This window comes from Neolamprologus multifasciatus, chromosome 7 (assembly GCF_963576455.1).
Source record: "Neolamprologus multifasciatus chromosome 7, fNeoMul1.2, whole genome shotgun sequence".
Classification (NCBI taxonomy): Eukaryota; Metazoa; Chordata; class Actinopteri; order Cichliformes; family Cichlidae; genus Neolamprologus; species Neolamprologus multifasciatus.
In genome coordinates, this window is record NC_140445.1 from 40970383 (window position 1) to 40990274 (window position 19892).

Here is a 19892-nt window from a genome sequence, read left to right on the forward strand (position 1 = left end):
TTCACACACTGGTGGAGGCAAGCTACAGTTGTAGCCACAGCTGCCCTGGGGCAGACTGACAGAAGCGAGGCTGCCATATCGCACCATCGGCCCCTCTGGCCAACACCAATAGGCGATAGGGTGAAGTGTCTTGCCCAAGGACACAACAACCAGGACAGACAGAGCTGGAGATCAAACCGGCAACCTACCGGTTACAAGATGAGCTTCCCAACCCCCTGAACCACAGTCACCCCCGTATCCAAACTCAAAGCTGGTTCCACAGAAGGGGGTCCTGAAAGCTGAAGGCTCTGCATCACATTCTACTTTTAAATACTCTAGGAACCACAAGTAAGCCTGCAGAATAAGAGTAAAGTGCTCTGATGGGGTGATACGGTACTATAAGTACTAACTATACTAACCCTAACTCAGGAACTTTTTAGGACATCCTGGTAGTCCAGCCTAGAAGGAATAAATACATGAACTAGTTTTTTAGCGTCACTAGATGCTAGGCAAATAGAAGAAAGCAGTCCTACATATTTGTTTCATTGAAGGAGATGAGTCCACTGTCAGAAGCCATAAGAAGAAGGGGGGGGGGGGGGGGATGTGTATGTATGTATCCATGACCGTTTATGTTAATGAGAGTGTGGGGAGTGAATTGGAGGGCGGGATGGGGTGGGGTGCTTTTAACCATGTAAAGCACTTTGTGCTACATTTGAAGTGCTTTATAAATAAAGATTGATTGATTGATTCACTGAAGCTGTTTGTCTACTGTGATGAACTCTTACTGAAACTCTTCAAATAAACCATTCCTCTGCAGATGATCTGTTAGTTGTTTGACAACAACTCTTTCAAGAATTTTTGAGATAAAAGGAAGGTTGGTGAATGGCCTGTAATTAGCTAAGACCGCTAAGTAAAGTAACAGTTTCAGTAACACTTTAACTAGCTCCAGCTTGAAAGCCTGTTGTACACAGCCGATTATAGAGATAGGCTGAGCATTAAGATTGAAGCATTAATTAAGTCTTTGGGCAGTCTGTAGAAATGGAGTCTAAAAGAAAATAGCGAGCGGTGAGGAAAAAGGCTTTGCAGAGAAACATATAATGTAATCTCTGCACACTGTCCTCGCTTACCTTTCTATTTATTCAGTTGCAACGTTTGGTCTTTGAGACCTTCGCCAAGTACTGAAATGTTGTAACTGAATAAAAATAATGGCAGTTCAACTCTGTTCAATTTTATTTATATAGCACCAAATCACAACAACAGTTGTCTCAAGGTGCTTTATATTGTAAGGTAAAGATTCTACAATGATAGAAAGAAAGCAGAAAACCCCAACAATCATATGACCCCCTATGAGCAGACGCTTTGACCTGTCTCTCTTTTGTTTTTTGAATCTAACTTGTAACTTTTCACAGAGCTATCCTCCAGTCTTACCGCTCAGCGTCAGTCCGGAGCGCGTGCACCTGGACCAAACCAAATAATGTAAGAAGGAGGGGGAGGCGGGGTCAGAGGCTGATTGGATTTTATTTTTTGTTGCCAATAGCAAAACAAAACTAATGCTATAAAAGAATCAAGTTCACAAGTATTCTTGTGAATCAGACATTATTTTATGGTGATAGGTTAATAATTTTCTTTTAAAAGAAAAGACTAATTGACTATTTTACTGTTTCCTAGGGCCCCTCGTCATCACTTTTCTCCCCTTACAGCGCCCCTGGCTAAAGTCATGCGACTTCTATTACAATAACTACTACATCTCACCATGTGTCATAGAGAAAGATAAAGTGTACAAGTTTAGTATATTATGTTACCTGGCATGGATTGTGAAATATGTTTACATGGCTGTGTTTAGATCGCTGTGCTTTGCCAGCCATCTATCGATTCTCCAGTGCATGCTGCAGTTTGTCCAGGTATAAGCGTGTCAGCAACTCAGCCTCAAAGAGGAGAGGAAAAGAGAGGGAGGGAAGATAAATAAGCCCATAAGGGCTGCTTTGAGTAAGGTAGAGAAGTGAAAGGAGCACCCAGACTTGTTAAAGACTGCTGGCTGCATTGCAGAGAGATCGGGTGCTGGTTAGGATGCCCAGGGAGGGGAGGGGAGCAGGTGGTGAAGGAGCCGCTCAGCAGTGTTGGGCTCTCAGTCGACCAGCTTGGACAGAGTGATAAAGGAGGACGCTTTCAGCTCTGCTGAAAACAGTAGGTGCAAAATGAGCAGAGACTGCACAAGAGAGAAGAGAAGCTAGAGAAATCCCTTGACAAAGAAGATGTCAAAACTAAGGCAGAGACGGAACCTTTTGCTTTGAATCTCAGGCATCTTCACTTTGCTCTGACCATGTCCATGGGATGGAGAGCAACACACACAGACTGCAGAATAACTGCTGCTTAACACCGACAGAGACTGCACCAACGTCAGCTGCTGGCTGAGCACCTCTGATCACATCTCAGCTTGGGGACTGCATCCCCTGGGAAACTCCTGGAAGATCGAAGGAGAAGGAGGAGGGTGGCTTACAGGCACGCTGGTTGGAGTGTGGTGGTCAAAGCAGCCTGGTGTATTTTTGGATGTGAATTAAGCAAGCAAGCTGGAATAAAGATGTAGTGTGAGCTGGAGGAAGGAGGGGGAGAGAACAAGGAAAGTTGTGTGCAAAGGAGAGGAGAGGGCTGGATGTCCTGGCTTGACGGACTGAAAACTGGAAAATACAGAGGGGGCACTGGTTCAGGAAGGTAAGGTCTTTAAAATGTTCTTCACTTGCCCTCAGGATAGCAAAATCAGTAATTTCTTATTTCTGTAACATAACTACACTAAAATGTGGGTTTATCTTACAAAAGCTCATTAAATAGACTATGCTTAGGCTTCAGTTTTGGAGACCTCTTCAGATTTGGTATGTAGTTCTAAAGATTAACTAAATGGAGGTTGAAGAGAGACAAAAACTGAATGAAAAGTTAGAAAAACCGTATTAATCAATAGTTACATTGTAGGATAGTGTTCAGGCATGTGTGTTGAATGTTTACAGTGTATGGTAGAGATTTCTTTTTCTGCCCGGCACTTAGCTTGAACTGCTTAGCTTACTCTGCTTTAAAATTACACTGAAAACTAAAAAATCAATGTGAATCCGTCTGAACATAACATTGTTATTGTGTCCTTGTGTTAGCTCCTAGCATATGCAACATTTTTCCCTGTGTAGAAGAAGACAGCAACTATCTGAAAAAATAGCCAAAGAGTACCCATTTGAAGCTTCTGGTGTCTCCAATGAAAAACCTTGTACTGTTTGATTTTCCACAGCATCACTGCTGTGTTGGACCTCCCTAATGTGTTGGTCCTTTTTGCACAATGCCTGCCATTATTAGAGAGTCTCGGTGCATACAGTAAGAACTTAAGTAAATCTAAAATGCCTAAGACTGTGGAACTTTCATGCAAGAATCAAAATGTTCTTCCTATTACAAATAGGAAATAAATCGTTCTTTGCTACAACCTTATTTGGTGTGCTATGTTATATGATGGTAGCTGTAACAGTAGCACATTAGCAAGCTTTAATTGACTTGAGACAGATGTCTGAGATGAACATTTCAGAGTATTTTAGGCACAACAAATTCACAGCGTTGTGTCAGGGCTCTTGGTCTGTGACCCAGTGTTTTGTAGTTTGGGACATGATGCTGTTTGTTTTTTTAATAATTATTGTGATTCTTAGGTTCATAATGTTCTTAGTTCTCCCTCACTCAGTGTTTATCTTCTCCTGTGTTTACTCGTGTCTCCCTAGTCACCGTGTTAAGCTTGGGTGTCTTGAATCTGAGTTGTGTGTGTTTCCTGCTTTATTTTGATAGTCCCTTGTTGCGTGTTCACTGTATTCAGTTTTGCTTCCTCCCTGTCACATTGTGTCTGATTACGTCCGGCTGTGTTCCCTCCTGTTATCCTCTGTGTATTTAAGTCCTCTGTGTTCCTTTGCTTATTGTCGTGTCGTCCCATGTGCTGTGTTTTCCTGTGTGATCCTTGGTACCCCAGTTTATTCCTCGTTGTTCTCCCTAGTTGTTTACTTCTGGTTCCTTGTTTTTGAGTTTTTGGTTATTAGAGCTTCTATGTTTAAATATCATTATTTCAGCAATAAAGCTGCCTCCTTTAGTTCACTCCTTTTTTTTTGAGTCCGGTGTTTTGGTTCTCATGCCACACAGCGCCACCATGAGGCGTTGGTTATTGATGAAGTCTCTGAGCCAATTAATGATCACATGATTATTTTTTACAATGAGCACCAGTTTCTTATTACTGTCTCTCACACCTTCTATGTATATCTACAGGCCATCAAGACCTCACAGCCCCTGGGGGCAAATAGCTCCCATCTTAATACTTAAACAAATATTAAAACTTAATACGTTGTTGAGCTTCTCCTTCCTTTTGTCTCAGGCTTCTCTTTTTTTGTTGTGTTCCCATCTGTATGGTTTTTCCACGGGCAGGCTGGTACATTGATGGAACAGGTTCCTGTGTATTGTGTCACTCTTTCCTCCCTTTTGTGGTTTGAACTCATAAACTGGGATGTTAGGGCTTTTTGACTCACTACCACATACACTGCATCCCCCCAGTATGACCAAAGCTTGTCTGGACTTCTCTCTTTGAGATTGCCAAGCTTCTTTTTGAGCTGTAATAGGTGCAATCTCATAAGCCTCCTTCATTTGAGAGTGCCATTTTGTCACATACTTCTCATAGCTTGCTTGCTGGTCCTGTGAAGGCAAGTTGAACAAGACATCTACAGAAAGCCGAGGTGTGTGGCCAAACAGCAAATAGTATGGGGAAAACCCAGTAGCCTCCTTCCAAGTGTAGTTCTAGGCAGGCACTATGTTTGACAGTGAGTCTTTCCAATCTGCTTCTTTAGATAAATTCAATTAATTTCAATTGAATTAAATTTAATTTATATAGCACCAAAACACAATAACAGTTGCCACAAGGTTCTTTATATTGTGAGGTAAAGACCCGACAATAATACAAAGAAAACAGATCATATGACCCCCTTTGAACCAGTGCTTTGGTGACAGTTAAAAGGAAAAACTCCCTTTTAACAGGAAGAAACCTCCAACAGAACCAGGCTCAGGGTGGGGCAGACAGGGGTGAGGGTCAGCATGCATTACAAAATGGTCCACATCTCTTTGCATTCTCTGAGAGCTTGGACAGGAGCTATTTCAGCTGGGTCCTCAGTATATCCTTTTTCTAGCACCATCTGACTGAGGAAATCCAGTTTCTTCTTGAAGACATCACACTTCTGTGATCTGAGTTTGCCACCATGTTTTTGGTATCTCTGATATGTTCAACATGAGTATCAAATGAAGTAGAGTGGACTAGGTTGTCTTCCAAATACAGCTGACAGATTACATCCTGAAGCCATCTTAATTAGTCCTCCATGCTCCATTGAAACTCTGCTGAGGCTCAACTAAGGCCTAAATATGCAGTTCTGCTGCCCCAAGGTGTGATGAAGGCTGTGAGGGGGCAACTTTTAGGGTCCAGGAACCCCTGTTGATATGCTTTGCCCTGATCAAGAGCAGAAAACCAGAAGCTGCCGTGAAGGGAATCTAGCCTAACTTGAATTCTGGAAATTTTTTAATTCTGTGCCTCTGTACTGACGTTCTGTTGAGTCCCCTGAAATCTCAGCACAATCTCAGTTCACCTGGCTTTTTTCTAATACAGGCAACTGGGGATGAGTAGGGTGACCGGGACTCTGAAATCCACTCATGGTTCAGCAGATCTTGAAGATAGTCTTTCACTTCAGAGGTTTTGAGACTGATATGTAGGTCTTCAGTGATGTACATGTCTAAAGTGTGGATGCATCCAACATGATAATCATCATAAACAAATGCTGACATGCTCGTCTTTACTGAGATGGTCTAATTTATCTGGAAGGTCCCACTGAGGTGGCTTATGGCTGGGGGCAAAGGTGGATAATAACTTTATCTATCTGTATATGCGGCTTTAAGGAAATTGGTCCCACTGATCCTGATGTCATGTCTTCTCTGCCAGGACTTTGCCCAGACTTTAGCTTGGGTCAGGTGTCACAATAGTTTTAGCACTGATTTAGCAGTATTTACTGACAGTGAGAAGATTTGGATGATTTTTCAAATGTTGCCTGATATTTGCTGCCGCTTGCTCCATTTACCCACTCAAATCTGCAACATTGGGATCACTAGATCCCCGAATTTGAACTAGAACCCTGTTTTGAGGGTGACAGTCCAAATAAAACTCTGTCTCTATCCACTCATCATATGAGATTTCGCTGCCATTAGTTGCTAGAGCTACCAGTGGTTCTGTTCCCAAAAGCTCAGCATACTTCCTTCCTGCCGCCTGCTACTCTTCTTTAACCAGTTCATGCATGAATTATGACAACCTCAATCAGGATTTCTTTCTTAAGTATTTTTATTCATCTTTAGGTATGAAAAAAAGATTTTTTTGAACTTCATTTTTTTAAACATGTAGCTGTCCACTGTAGTGACCACTACGTGTGAAAGTGTTAAAGACCAATGCTGTGGATACCACCTGCTTTTATTGTAGACATTGGTTGAGTCAATAGGTTGTAAAATACTTTGTTGTAGTCTATTGGCAGTTTTTACAGTTGAAACACATTTTGTTGTGCATCTGCATCACCAGAACTTGAATCGATTTTCTGTCATTTTAGCATATGCATTTTTTAAGCATTGCATTTAGCATTTGGATCATTCAGCCATCATCATTCTTGCATATTTGGTTTTTGTAAAAAAAAAAAAAAAAAGAAAAAAGAAAAAGGATGTGCTAATGTGTACAGAAACAACTAGTCAAAAGGTGTGTGTGAGTGTGAGAGAGAGTGTGTGTGACTGACATTCTGGGGATTTCTCTATATAGTTTTGTTAGTGGTGCTATGACAAATTGTTGTGTCTGTGATGTGGTATTGAGGATGTCATGCTGCCAAGCTTCATGCCAAGGAGTCATAGGAAGACAAAGAAATTGCAAATGCATGTAAGATATTTCTTTTGTTGTTTTTCTTTATTTGAAAAGTAACTACATCAAACAACAAATTACTAGAATTAAGAACTAATGCAATATGTCAGTGATAAATCAATTTAATGGTTAGCTGAAAGCAGCACATAACTAAATGTAAATAATTAAACTGCTATTTTTAAATACAGTTATGGTTAGCATGTTTTCAGTTCATTCAAAAGCGGACTCATGACCTCATCAGTTGAAAGGCAAAGTCCCTCTCTCATATCTGATAGAAGAACTTTGGCTGTTTCTTTAACTGGGTCAGGGCTGAGCATCTCATTCGCAATGACTTTGCAGGCAGGTCATATTAATGTGTCTGCGATGGTGTATTGCTTTTTGGATTCAGCTTCTAAGTAGCTAGCTTTGAGAAGTCTTTCAAACATCTTTGTGGTTAAATTAAACCAAGAGTGACATGTTTAGCCACATGTTCTCCTTAAATTACTGGTTGTCTGAGCAGTGTCCAAAAAAATGAAATGGGCTTTATAGATAATTAGGAAACTTTCTGGGGAAAATCTGGTCTTATTAGAAGAGACGGCATCCATCCCACTTTGGATGGAGCAGATGTCATTTCTAGAAATCTGGACAAATTTATTAACCCCCTCTAAAACGTGACTATCCAGAGTTGGGATGGGGAAGCAGAGCTGCGGTCTTACATGGCTGTCCGCAGTTTCTCTCTTTCCATCATGCCTGACCCCCCCCCCCACACACACACACACACACACCCTGGGAGGGGTGATGGGCAGTAGCAGTAGTATTTCAATATTAAAAAATAAACAGAAAGAACAATATAATATCCACAACTACATCAAAGAGTAAAACTATTAAATGTGGATTATTAAACAATTAGTCTCTCTCCCCTGAGTGCCTGTTAGTAAACCATTTAATAATTGGCTAACTTATTGATTTACTCTGCCTTACAGAAACCTGGTTACAGCAGGTTGAATATGTTGAAATAAATCAACGTCCTCGTGATAAACTAACTGTCAGAATCCCCGAAGCACAGTCTGAGGGTGCAGAACAACAACAATCTCCCATTTCAGCTTATTAACCATAGACACAGAGTTTTAACTCATTTGATAGCCTGACTCTTAACCTTGTCCACTCTAATTGGAAAACTCAAAAAGCTGTTTTATTTGTTGTTATCTACCGTCTGCCTTATTAAGAGTTTCTATCTGGTTTCTTGGGCTTTTTATCTCATTTAGTGCATAGTTCAGATAAAATAATTGTTGCGGGTGATTTCAACATTTGTGTAAATACTGAAAACGATAGATTAAACTAGACTCGACTCAGTTGGCTTCTCACAAAATGTGAAAGCATCCACACACCACCTTAATCCCACTTAGATCTTGTTCTGACATATGACATAGAAACTGAACATTTAACACTATTCCCCAAAACCCATCTTTCATCTGACCATTTCCTAATAACTTTACATTTACAATAATGGATTATACAGCAATGGGGAAACATTTTATCAGAGTAAATGTCTTTCTGAAAGTGCTGTAATTAAGTTTAAGGATTCAATATAAAAGCCATCACCTGACCCAGCTGTCTTAGCTGATCTCCAACCTTCAATTAATTATTGAAAGAGTAGTTTTAAAACTTCTAGCTTCTCATCTGCAGAGGAATGATTTATTTGAAGAGTTTCAGTCAGGTTTCAGAGCTCATCACAGCACAGAAACAGCTTTAGTGAAGGTTACAAATGATCTTCTTAAGCCCTCTGACAGGGGACTCATCTCTGTGCTTGTCCTATTAGACTTTAGTGTAGCGTTCGACACTGTTGACGATATTTTATTACAGCAATTAGAGCGTGTCATAGGTATTAAAGGTACTGTGCTGCAGTGGTTTATATCATTTCTATCTAATTGACTTCAATTGATTTAATTTGTAGTTTGAATCTGTTTAGTCTTTTTTGTATATTTTTCATATGTTGATTTTTTCATGATTCAGACTACTGTAAGCACACAGAGCACAAGGGGAAAGAAATGCCAAAGTGAAAAGGAGAGAGGAGATATTTCAGACAAATTAGAGCTACTAGAAACACTAAATTGTTGTGTAAATGACTAAATGACTCATGAAAACAGTGATTAAGAATATAAATGTTTTGTGATGTCATGTGATCCAACACCTGTATTTGCAAAATTTTCCTTTCGGTCAGGAGCGCCGATAAGACAGATTCTCCTGATGTAGTCTGCGGACAGAATGCATGATGCCATGATGTAAATCTGTGAATCCATTCAAAAAAGTGTATAAATCTGCTTGTCCAACAGAGCTGAATGTAATAATGTAAAGACTAAACCAGTCTCTCCTGTGATGTAAGTTAACCTTAGCCCTAACCTGGAGAGGTGGAAGAAAGGAGCACCAGAGGTTCTAATGGCAGAATGGGGGATTTAGTTGTTTTAGTAGTTTTTGCTGTTTCTGAGATGTTTGTAGCTTAGTTTAGTTCAGTTGCATTTTATTTATATGGCGCCAAATCACAACACCAGTTGCCTCAAGGTGCTCAACTATTTTGAAAAAGACACAAAGAAAATGGCAATTCTGCTTGTATAAATTCATGTTGAGTCTAAGTGACTCTCAGAATAAAGTTTGTGCTTTTTCAAAGCATTTCTTGTTTCATTACTTCCATATGACAGCAAATTAAGATTACACACGTGAGGTTTTTTCCCCTCTCTTCTTACGTCTTCTTCCCTCCACAAATTGTTCCCTCTTTTCCTAAACCCATCTCCACTCACTCCCTGGTTCTCATGTTGACATCTGTTGTGGACCCCTCTGCCTCACTTCCTGCTCCATCTTCAGATGCCCTCTTGCTACAGGAATGCGCTGAACATTGTGGTCACCACCCTTTTTGCTGCGGTGGTCCTCTTCACCATTCTGTTGGCCTATGTTACAGGTTCATTTCAATCACAAACACAAAAAGTATATGATAATTAAAACGTATGATCATATTTACTGATTTTTTTTCCCTTCTTCACTGTGAAGGCTACCAGTTTATCCACACTGAGCAGCACCACCTGTCCTTTGGCCTATATGGTGCCTTCCTCTCCCTCCACCTCTTTCTCCAGAGCCTCTTTGCATTCTTGGAGCATCGGCGGATGAGGAGTCCTGCCCGACCTCAACACCTCCGTCGTTCCGTGGCCCTCTGCATCGCAGCTTATCAAGAGGACCCAGACTACCTAAGGAAGTGCCTCCACAGCATCTGCCGAATCTCTTTTCCAGGCTTGAAGGTGGTGCTGGTTGTGGATGGAAATAGACCCGAGGATCGCTACATGATGGACATTTTCCATGAAGTGATGGGAGGAGCTGACCAGGCTGGCAGCATGGTGTGGAAGGGGAACTATCACAAGGACGGTAGTGGAGGTGGGGGGAAAAGCACAGCGCACATGGAAGAGATGGCACAGGTGTCAAGGATGGTCAGAGGTTGCCGCTATTCTTGCATTATGCAGGAGTGGGGAGGTAAAAGGGAGGTGATGTACACTGCCTTCAAAGCGCTGGGGGACAGTGTGGATTACGTGCAGGTAAGGGCTACACAGACACCATCACATATATGTACATTTGCAATGGCAAAGAATTCATTCTAACAATTTAGGATGACCTGATGTATAATCTGAATATTCATCCTGACCACTTATTATGATCTGCATAGTTTGTATAGTCATTCTGACCACTTAGCTACTAACCACGGTAATGTAAAACGGGATGGCTGTAGCTCAGGAGGTACAGCAGGCTATCTACTAATCAGAAGACTGGCAGTTCAATCCCTGGCTGTCCAGCCTGTATGCCAGATACTAAACCCAAGTTGCTCTCCAATACATCCATTTTTGAATGCCAGAGAACCATGTTTGATAACAGATGCCATTTAAAACCTGCACTTATGTCTACCTGTGCTAGCTGTTTCTTCTGAACTACATGCTAATGCTAACACACTAATGTTAAAAACTGGGCAAAATACTGCCTTAGAGCAAGAAGTACATAAGTTCTGTGTGGCCATTAGAAAAACCACACTCACAGTGAAATAGAGTACACAAGATTTCTTTTTATTTCAAAGCCTACTAGTGCTGACAGTGTAATTCTGACCTGCAGTCCAGAGCCCAAGGATACCACAGTCAGAATTTCAGCCTGGTTTCATACAGGAAAAGGTGGTCACTCAGAGGAACAAGATGTCAATCACATATCTTAATAATCGGACTCTTGCATCTTCCTAAGAGAGTTTTCATCTACCTTAATAGGCCTTGTGTTAGTGGAACATGAGTTTCCATACCAGATCCTTGGAATAGAACTCTCTTTTCCTCTGGGTTCTCTGTGATTTCAGCAGGTTGGCCACCTCCTAATTGCACAGTAGGCTTTTGCTCAGAGCCCGACGGCAGATTCAGTCCAGTCCTTTTTTAAAAACTTCACATAAACCCTGATTTAAATTGATCCTTCTGTCAAATAAAACTACGTTATTTTAAAAATAGGACCAGACCAGGTTACAAACTATGTTTTATAGCCCCCTTCCTTCCTGTTTACCCACAGCCGGATCTCCCCCCCCCCCCCCCTTTTATAGAAGGGCCCCAAACTAATTTGAATTCTCTACTTCCTGTATTCTGCTCCAAATAGCTGGCAGCTATCAATTTGACTAATTTTAGTATATTAATTGATCATACTAACATTTAATTAATGCTTAATTATTGTAGCTGTAGTATTGCAGCTGAGGCTGTTAGGAATCCCAATTTTGTAGATGCTAATTTGTCAGCACCAATTATAACGCATGACTTTTTTTACATCAACTCTGTGAAATGTGTTGTCAGCAGTATCCTGCACACCCAAAAATGACCTCTTTTGTATTTAACATGACAGTAACATTACTTTACTGATTTTTTTCATAGTAAAAATAAACTACAAACAAAAGTGTGGGTAAGCTGTCATAACACTAATTATTTAAGCCGACAGAATCAAGTGAACAGACATGCAGCCTACCTATAGCGGGTTAACCTCAGATATTGCTGACAGCCAAAATCATGCTCCAGAAAGAGAGACATGAGAAACAGAGCAGGGAGCATAACCAGCCCAGCTACAGCCACAACCTTGAATAACATAAAGTTTTACATTAATTAATGTAAAGGAGTTTAATGAGGTAGATAAATTAATTAGAAATGTAAAGAGTTAGATACAGAAATGAGCTGTATCTAACTCAGAAAAGTGGGCTAACCATGCATATTTTTGCACATTTGAAATACTCAAATGTAAAATCCTCACAGAAAAAAACTACAATGCAAAAATGTATAAAACTACATTTGAAATGTCATCTAGGTCCTGAAAATGTGTCTATTTTATTCTATTTATATCTGGGACAAAAAAAGGTGAAGGCTCCTTGGAGAGTTTCACGACAATATTCCCTAAACCTGAAAAAAAAGGAAAAGTTGACATGATAGCAACATTACTTTACTGATTTTTTTCATAGTAAAAATAAACCATCTGTTTATTAGAAGAATGAAATCCTTCACCATCCGTGAAGGACTTGCAATGTAATGTAAAACAAGCATGAAATCCTGACTACTTTACACAAGTAATAGTCAAGCAAGACTGTTGAAACTGTTGTTGGTGTTGTTTAACTGCTCATGGAAAGACTTTCCGGGTCTGCATCCAGACCTGTGGGTTAATGCTGGATATTTAGTTCCTTCTTCATAGCCAACTGTTGCACGCCTTTGTCCTTGCTGAGGGTAAAGGTCGTGTCCACAGCTGACCCAGGTGCATTGAAATTACAGAGAACCAGCTGGGATGTTTGTCAGCAGCCTCTCATTTTTCTCCTGGATTTTACTGTTTGGCAACACCTGGGGTCTGCTGGTTGTAATTGTCTGAGCCCGTGTTTAACCCCCACTAGGCCTCACCTTTTGTTTTTTATGTCATCTTTTATTTCCCCAGGTGTGTGATTCAGACACAGTTTTAGACCCAGCATGTACCATAGAAATGCTCAAGATCCTTGAGGAAGATCCAATGGTGGGAGGGGTTGGTGGAGACGTGCAGGTAAAACAGCACTGCAGAGGAAAAGTGAAATGAGAAAGTCAACTTGAATTTCCTCTCTTGTTATTGATTAAACTCAATATCTAAATATCAGAATCACAGAATATTGAACTCTTTATGCATCAAAATGGCTTTTATCTTCTTTATTACGCTGCGTCTGTGAGTATGCAGTTCATTTTTGCATCAAAGTACAGGGCAAACTTCAGATTGCTAATATGCTCACTTATGCCCACACCACCTCAACTGGCTCCTTTCAATGTGGAGGAGTAGCGGCTCCATAGCGGTGGGTGTTGTTGGACTCCGCCAGGGCTTCCCTTTGTCACTGATTGCCACTTTGCCTTCTAGTGTACTTTAAAATATCACAACAATATGAAATGCCATAGACAGCTCTAAATCCTTCTCAGTCATACAGTTATCCTTTTACATTGAACACATGTAAAAATAGGAGATATTGTGATTTGGCAAGCAGCCCTACAACTAACTGCCGGATGGTTTTCACTGCAAGACAAGGCCTTGTTAAATCATTCAAAGACAGACAATCCATTTTCTTTGTCCTTGGCATGGCTATTAACACAACAGTGGCCGTCATTCACAAAGAACCGTTCTGGGCACTTCAACGAAAAACTGAAATTATAGCTAGCCTAGCAAGTGCCAGATGCCAGTCGTATCCAGACTGAAGTTATAACAACATGTGCATCATGAGTAGATGCTTTCCCTTGTTGTCAAAAGACCATGGCTATATTGTGAAGCTTGAAGGCTCTACTTGAAATGCAAATCCCTATGCAAATTGGTCTCATGGTGTGCTCAAAAGTCAGTCAATCAATCAATAAATAAAAAGCAAGAGAGGCTGGAACAGACTTACCAGTAGCTGGGGGACATAACGAAAGGAGATAAAAAGAAAAGCACGTAACATCAGCTTCACATCCAAAGTGCTGTACAATAAAGGAAATGCCAAAGGGGAATCCACACTGTTACTAGCTCATCTTTCTGTAGCCAATTCCAGCAACTAAGAGGATTGAACAAGATAATTAGTATTCACAAAGCTGAACTTGACAGCTATGGACACTCAGCCCAAAAACCAAGTGCTCAGTCAGGCCTCAAATAACGACACTAAGGACACTGTAATGCCAGTTCCACCCACAATCCATTGCTCAACAATCTCTCCGTAAAGGCAATGGCAGGTCTGCACCTCCTATGGCAGCCCAAGACCATAGGACAACTCTGAACAAAAGTCCCATCCTAGCTGCTGCTCAAATCAGGCAATTTTACAAATAGACAGTTCAGTGAGCTACATTTAGGTGAATCATCAGAAGCAAAACACTGTAGGCAGAATAATCTGGAAAAATCCTCGCAGACAAAACTACTTAAGCAACCGTTACAGGCAAGACGGCAGGTCTGAGAACAGGCTGCGTCAACTGTGGCCATTGCAGGCTATATATCCATATATAGTATGGCTGCAATGTCAGAAGGTGTCAGCTGGAAACAGAATCCTAAAAATAAAAATCATATTAGTGTATATCTAACTAATAAGCATACTGTCTTCAAAGCTACTCACCAGAGTGAAAGGACACTGTGTCGCAAATTAGTTACATTAAAGCTCCACAACGGCTGGAAACGGCATACTACAAACAAAAGTGTGGGTAAGCTGTCATAACATAAATTATTTAAGCCGACAGAATCAAGTGAACAGACATGAAGCCTACCTATAGCGGGTTAACCTCAGATATTGCTGACAGCCAAAATCATGCTCAGGAAAGATAGACATGAGAAACAGAGCAGGGAGCATAACCAGCCCAGCTACAGCCACAACCTTGAATAACATAAAGTTTTACATTAATTAATGTAAAGGAGTTTAATGAGGTAGATAGATTAATTAGAAATTTAAAGAGTTAGATACAGAAATGAGCTGTATCTAACTCAGAAAAGTGGGCTAACCATGCATATTTTTGCACATTTGAAATACTCAAATGTAAAATCCTCACAGAAAAAAACTACAATGCAAAAATGTACAAAACTACATTTGAAATGTCATCTAGGTCCTGAAAATGTGTCTATTTTATTCTATTTATATCTGGGACAAAAAAAGGTGAAGGCTCCTTGGAGAGTTTCAAGACAATATTCCCTAAACCTGAAAAAAAAGGAAAAGTTGATGGAAAAATCTTAGTTTTCAGTAACTGTTAAGATACAATAAAACCTGACTGTGATTTTCCTTTCTTTCAATCTTAATATATTCTTATGCATTTTCCTATCTTCCAGATACTCAACAAGTACGACTCATGGATCTCCTTCTTAAGCAGTGTGCGCTACTGGATGGCCTTCAACATTGAGCGTGCGTGCCAGTCCTACTTTGGCTGTGTCCAGTGTATCAGTGGCCCTCTCGGGATGTATAGGAACTCCTTGCTACAGCACTTCTTGGAGCCATGGTACCATCAGACCTTTTTAGGCTCCAAGTGCAGCTTTGGAGATGACCGCCACCTCACCAATCGGGTGCTTAGCTTTGGGTACAAGACAAAATTCACAGCTCGATCACAGTGTCAGACTGAGACACCAACCCAGTATCTGCGTTGGCTCAACCAGCAGACTCGATGGAGCAAGTCTTACTTTCGTGAATGGCTCTACAATGCCTTGTGGTTCCATAAACACAGCCTCTGGATGACTTATGAATCCATGGTCACTGGCTTCTTCCCGTTCTTCTTGGTTGCTACAGTCATCCATCTCTTCTATCGTGGACGGCTGTGGAATATCCTGCTCTTCTTATTGACAGTCCAGTTGGTCGGGATGGTGAAGGCGACCTACGCCTGTTTTTTGCGTGGCAGTCTGGTCATGATCTTCATGTCACTTTACTCACTTCTCTACATGTCCAGCCTTCTTCCTGCCAAAATATTTGCCTTGCTTACCATAAACAAGGCTGGATGGGGCACATCAGGCCGCAGGAAGATTGTGGTCAACTTCATTGGAGCTGTGCCAGTTACAGTTTGGGCTATGGTGCTGCTTGGAGGTGTGGCATATACAGTTTACTGTGAAACACAGGAGCCATTCAGTGAGACTGAGAAAGCCTTATTGATAGCAGGGACGATACTCTACGCCTGCTACTGGCTTATTCTTGTGGTACTGTACTTGGCAATTGTAGCCAAACGGTGTAATAAGAGGGAAGAACAGTATCATCTGCCATATGAAGAGGCCTAAACTGGAAATATTGCTCGTCTGAGTTTCACTGCAGTATGATTCAAGCAAGGTCTCTACTCACCTTGCCAGAACAATAAACATTGAACAAGGAACACACATCTTCATTGCTGGTGCTACAACACTGTGATTCTTAAATTTGAGAAGCATGATTCTAGTTGTGGGGACTTATAGATCCATACAGTTCTTCCATTTATCCCATTTTTACGGTGCTTCACAGTGAAAACCTTAACCAAGCAGAATAGGTCATAATGTTATAAAATATCCATATACTTGTTACGAAAAACATCAGGTAATTGATGGGTACAGGTTGCTTTTTGTAATAAAAAGTGTCATACAGTGTTTTACATTTTTTTTAAAAATACATGTGAAACTTTTATATTTAAGATGTTTACTTAGATTAGTCAGAGCACCTGCTTTGGAAAAGATTAGGGAGGCTCAGTAGGTGTAGAGTCCAGACAGAGACGAAGCAAAATTTAAAAAATATGAAACTGCCAACAAATTCAACTGAAGATGTGTTTAACATGGAAGAGAGGAAGAAATGAATTTGTCCTGGCCAGTCAGCATGAATTTAAAAATATAGAGAGGTAGGAAGTAGGAAGAGTCTTTAAGAAATAAACAGAAAATACACTAGTGTGTGAGTTATACATAAAAATACATCCATACTCTGTAACATCCTAAGATCTGTACAGTTGGTGCATGAAAAGAAATTACATAAATATTCTGTCTTAATTTTGCTACTTCCATTTTTACTATTTATACTTTAATAGTATATACATTATACTATGTATCTACTAGTGTAGTGTGTGAATTTCAGTAAAGTAACATTGTCTCAAATTGTCTGTGTAGGTTCTCAGTCATCCAGGTGATGATAGTCTAAGGAGCTTGGAAAGAAATCATCTGGACTTCTTTAAGTTTCTTTAAGACTTTTAACTTATGATCTGAGAAGCTTCTTCAGTTCCACTGGTCATTCACAGTGGGCATAGATGAATGACCATCTTTGTAAAGAGGGGATGGCTTACGACACCAACTGTCTGCCACTTACTATGCAGTTCTGCGTTCCCTTCCCAGGCGCCTCACCCTCCACTTAGCTCTTGCATCAGGTGATCTCAGTGGGTCAGATAATAGGGTAAGGCAAGGCCTCACAATGGTTTCAACCGAAGCCTCTGCTGATAGTGACCTTTTTTCGCACCTTGTTGTGAGGCACGAGATCAAGTTAGTTTTAGAACTGAAGAAGCTTCTCAGATAAGATGTGAAACGTCTTCAAGTAATTAAGAAGTCCAGTCACTTTCTTTCCAAGCCATTTAGATCATTGTCTCAGATTACAAACAGTAAATTGTAAAGGTAACAAAAATAATGTTTGTAAGGTTTTACCATGATTGTGCACCAGCTGCCACCTTTTGTAATAATTTGAAACATGTTGATCCTAAGATGATACATATTTCTAAATTCATCACCAAACACCACCATAACGTGTTGTGTTAGTGCTTGAAAAAGATCTGCTGTGTTTACCTCGTTGATTAGCATTGCCACATAGCATTCCACTAAAGATGCTTTTTCACACTGATTTGTTTAACTCTCTTTCAGTTATGTAGCCAAGAGTAGATTAAAAAATTATAGTTCACTCTTAGCTTTGACCGGTATCTGTAGGGCTCTTGAGATTTGGCAGGTGGGTGAACCACACGATTTAGTTTATCAGTGCAATGAAAAATAATTCTCAAATTAATATTTGCTTTGAACTTGAGTAACAGCAAGAAGAGATTTAGACAAATGCGGAATTGCAAGAAACATTACTAATATAGCTTCAAACAGGCATGGAAAACTGTCACATTATTAAAACTGTTATACTGTTATTAGGCCAGCTAGCATATCTCCCCATGTGAAGACCCTAAATGTATTTAGTTAAGATGCATACTTACAGTGATATGAAAAAGTATTTTCCCATTCCAGATTTCCTGTTTCTTGCATGTTTGTCACACTTAAATATTTAGAATTATCAAACAAATTTAAATATTAGACAAACATAACACAAGTAAACACAAAATGTAGTTTCTTAAATTCAGCCGTTCATAAGTGGACTGGCTGGTGCGTTTTGGGTCATCGTCCTGCTGCAGAACCCAAGTGCGCTTTACTTTGAGGTCATGAACAGATGGCCAGACATTCTCCTTCAGGATGTTTTGATAGACAGCAGAATTCTCTGTTTACCACAGCAAGTCTTCAGGTCCTGAGGCAGCAAAACAGCCCCAGACCATCACACTACCACCACCAAATTTTACTCTTGGTATGATGTTCCTTTTCTGAAATGCTGTGTTACTTTTATGTCAGATGTAACGGGACACACACACCTTCCAAAAAGTTTAACTTTTGTCTCATCAGTCCACAGAGTATTTTCCCAAAAGTCTTGAGGATCATCAAGATGTTTTCTGGTAAAACTGAGACTTGATGTTCCTTTTGCTCCGCAGTGCTTTTCATATTAGAACTGTGGCATGCAGGCCGTTTTTTTTCCGTCTTTATTATGGTGGAGTTGTGACACTGACCTTAACTGAGGCAAGTGAGGCCTGCAGTTCTTTAGGTGTTGTTCTGGGGTCTTTTGTGACCTCCTGGATGAGTCATCGTTGTGCTCTTAGGGTAATTTAGGTTGGCCGGCCACTCCTTGGAAGGTTCAAAACTGTTCCGTGTTTTCGCCATTTGTGGATAATGGCTCTTATTGTTGGCTCGAGTCCCACAGCTTTAGAAATGCTTTATAACCTTTTCGAGACTGAGAGATGTGTCTGATTTGCTCCTGAATTTCCTTGGACCGTGGCATCAACTCTGGCTTTTGAGGATCTTTTGGTCTACTCCACTTTGTCAGGCAGGTCCTATTTAAGTGATTTCTTAATTGAGAACAGATGTGGCAGCAATCAGGCCTGGATGTGGCCATAGAAATTGAACATGGATATCACATCCAAAGATGTGATATACCACAGTTAATTTATGTTATAACAGGGGGTCCAATCCCTTTTTCACGCAGGTCAATTTATGTTTGGATTATTTTTGGATTTCCCCCCCCCCCCCCCCCCCCCCCCCCCCCCCTAATAATAAATGGCATCATTTAGAAACTACATTTTGTGTTTACGTGTGTTATCTTTGTCTAATATTTAGATTTGTTTAATTATCTGAAACATTTTAGTGTGACAAACAGACAAAAACATAGGAAATCAGGAAGGGCGCATTCAAGACATTAATATCTTTTGTGCTAGTTAGCAAGCTGGCAAATTGACTAAAGCAATAGGCCTGCAGATTTTACACTGCCACAAACTGCCACTACAGCATGGCACTACAATTCTGAAATTCCTGGCCTGGGGATAACCCTAAAAATTGGTGTTTTTCTAGTAATGCGTAGGCATGCCAATATAAACAACTGTCTTAAACATTGTTGTGATAAATTTTTGAAACAACTGATTTTGCAGCAACTATGAGGAGAAAAAAATCCATATTAATACCTTTAATGATTCAAAGTATGTGGTCGAGGTGCAATTGTCATTTGTTCTACTGGGGTATCAAATAGGGCTGGGTATCGTCACTGATTTCTAGAATCGATTTGATTCTGATTCACAAGGTCCCGAATCGATTCGATCCACGATTTGATTAAATTCGATTCGATTAAATTCAATTTGATTTGAATATGGGAAATTTTGACAGTCAGAAATATTATAATTCAGATCAGTAAATTTACATATTTTTGTATCTATAAAAAGGAAGCTGACACACACAA

General features: G+C 40.3%; 1 protein-coding gene across 1 annotated transcript; it reads left to right on the plus strand.

Annotated features, from left to right (window-relative positions):
• Positions 1-7684: 7684 nt before the first annotated feature.
• On the plus strand, positions 7685-19183 carry has3 (hyaluronan synthase 3). The gene is made up of 4 exons (XM_085167287.1): positions 7685-9845; positions 9935-10470; positions 12857-12958; positions 15212-19183. Exons 1-4 carry the CDS (start codon positions 9752-9754, stop codon positions 16139-16141), a joined length of 1662 nt encoding a protein of 553 aa, XP_085023413.1. The 5' UTR covers positions 7685-9751; the 3' UTR covers positions 16142-19183.
• Positions 19184-19892: the final 709 nt, after the last annotated feature.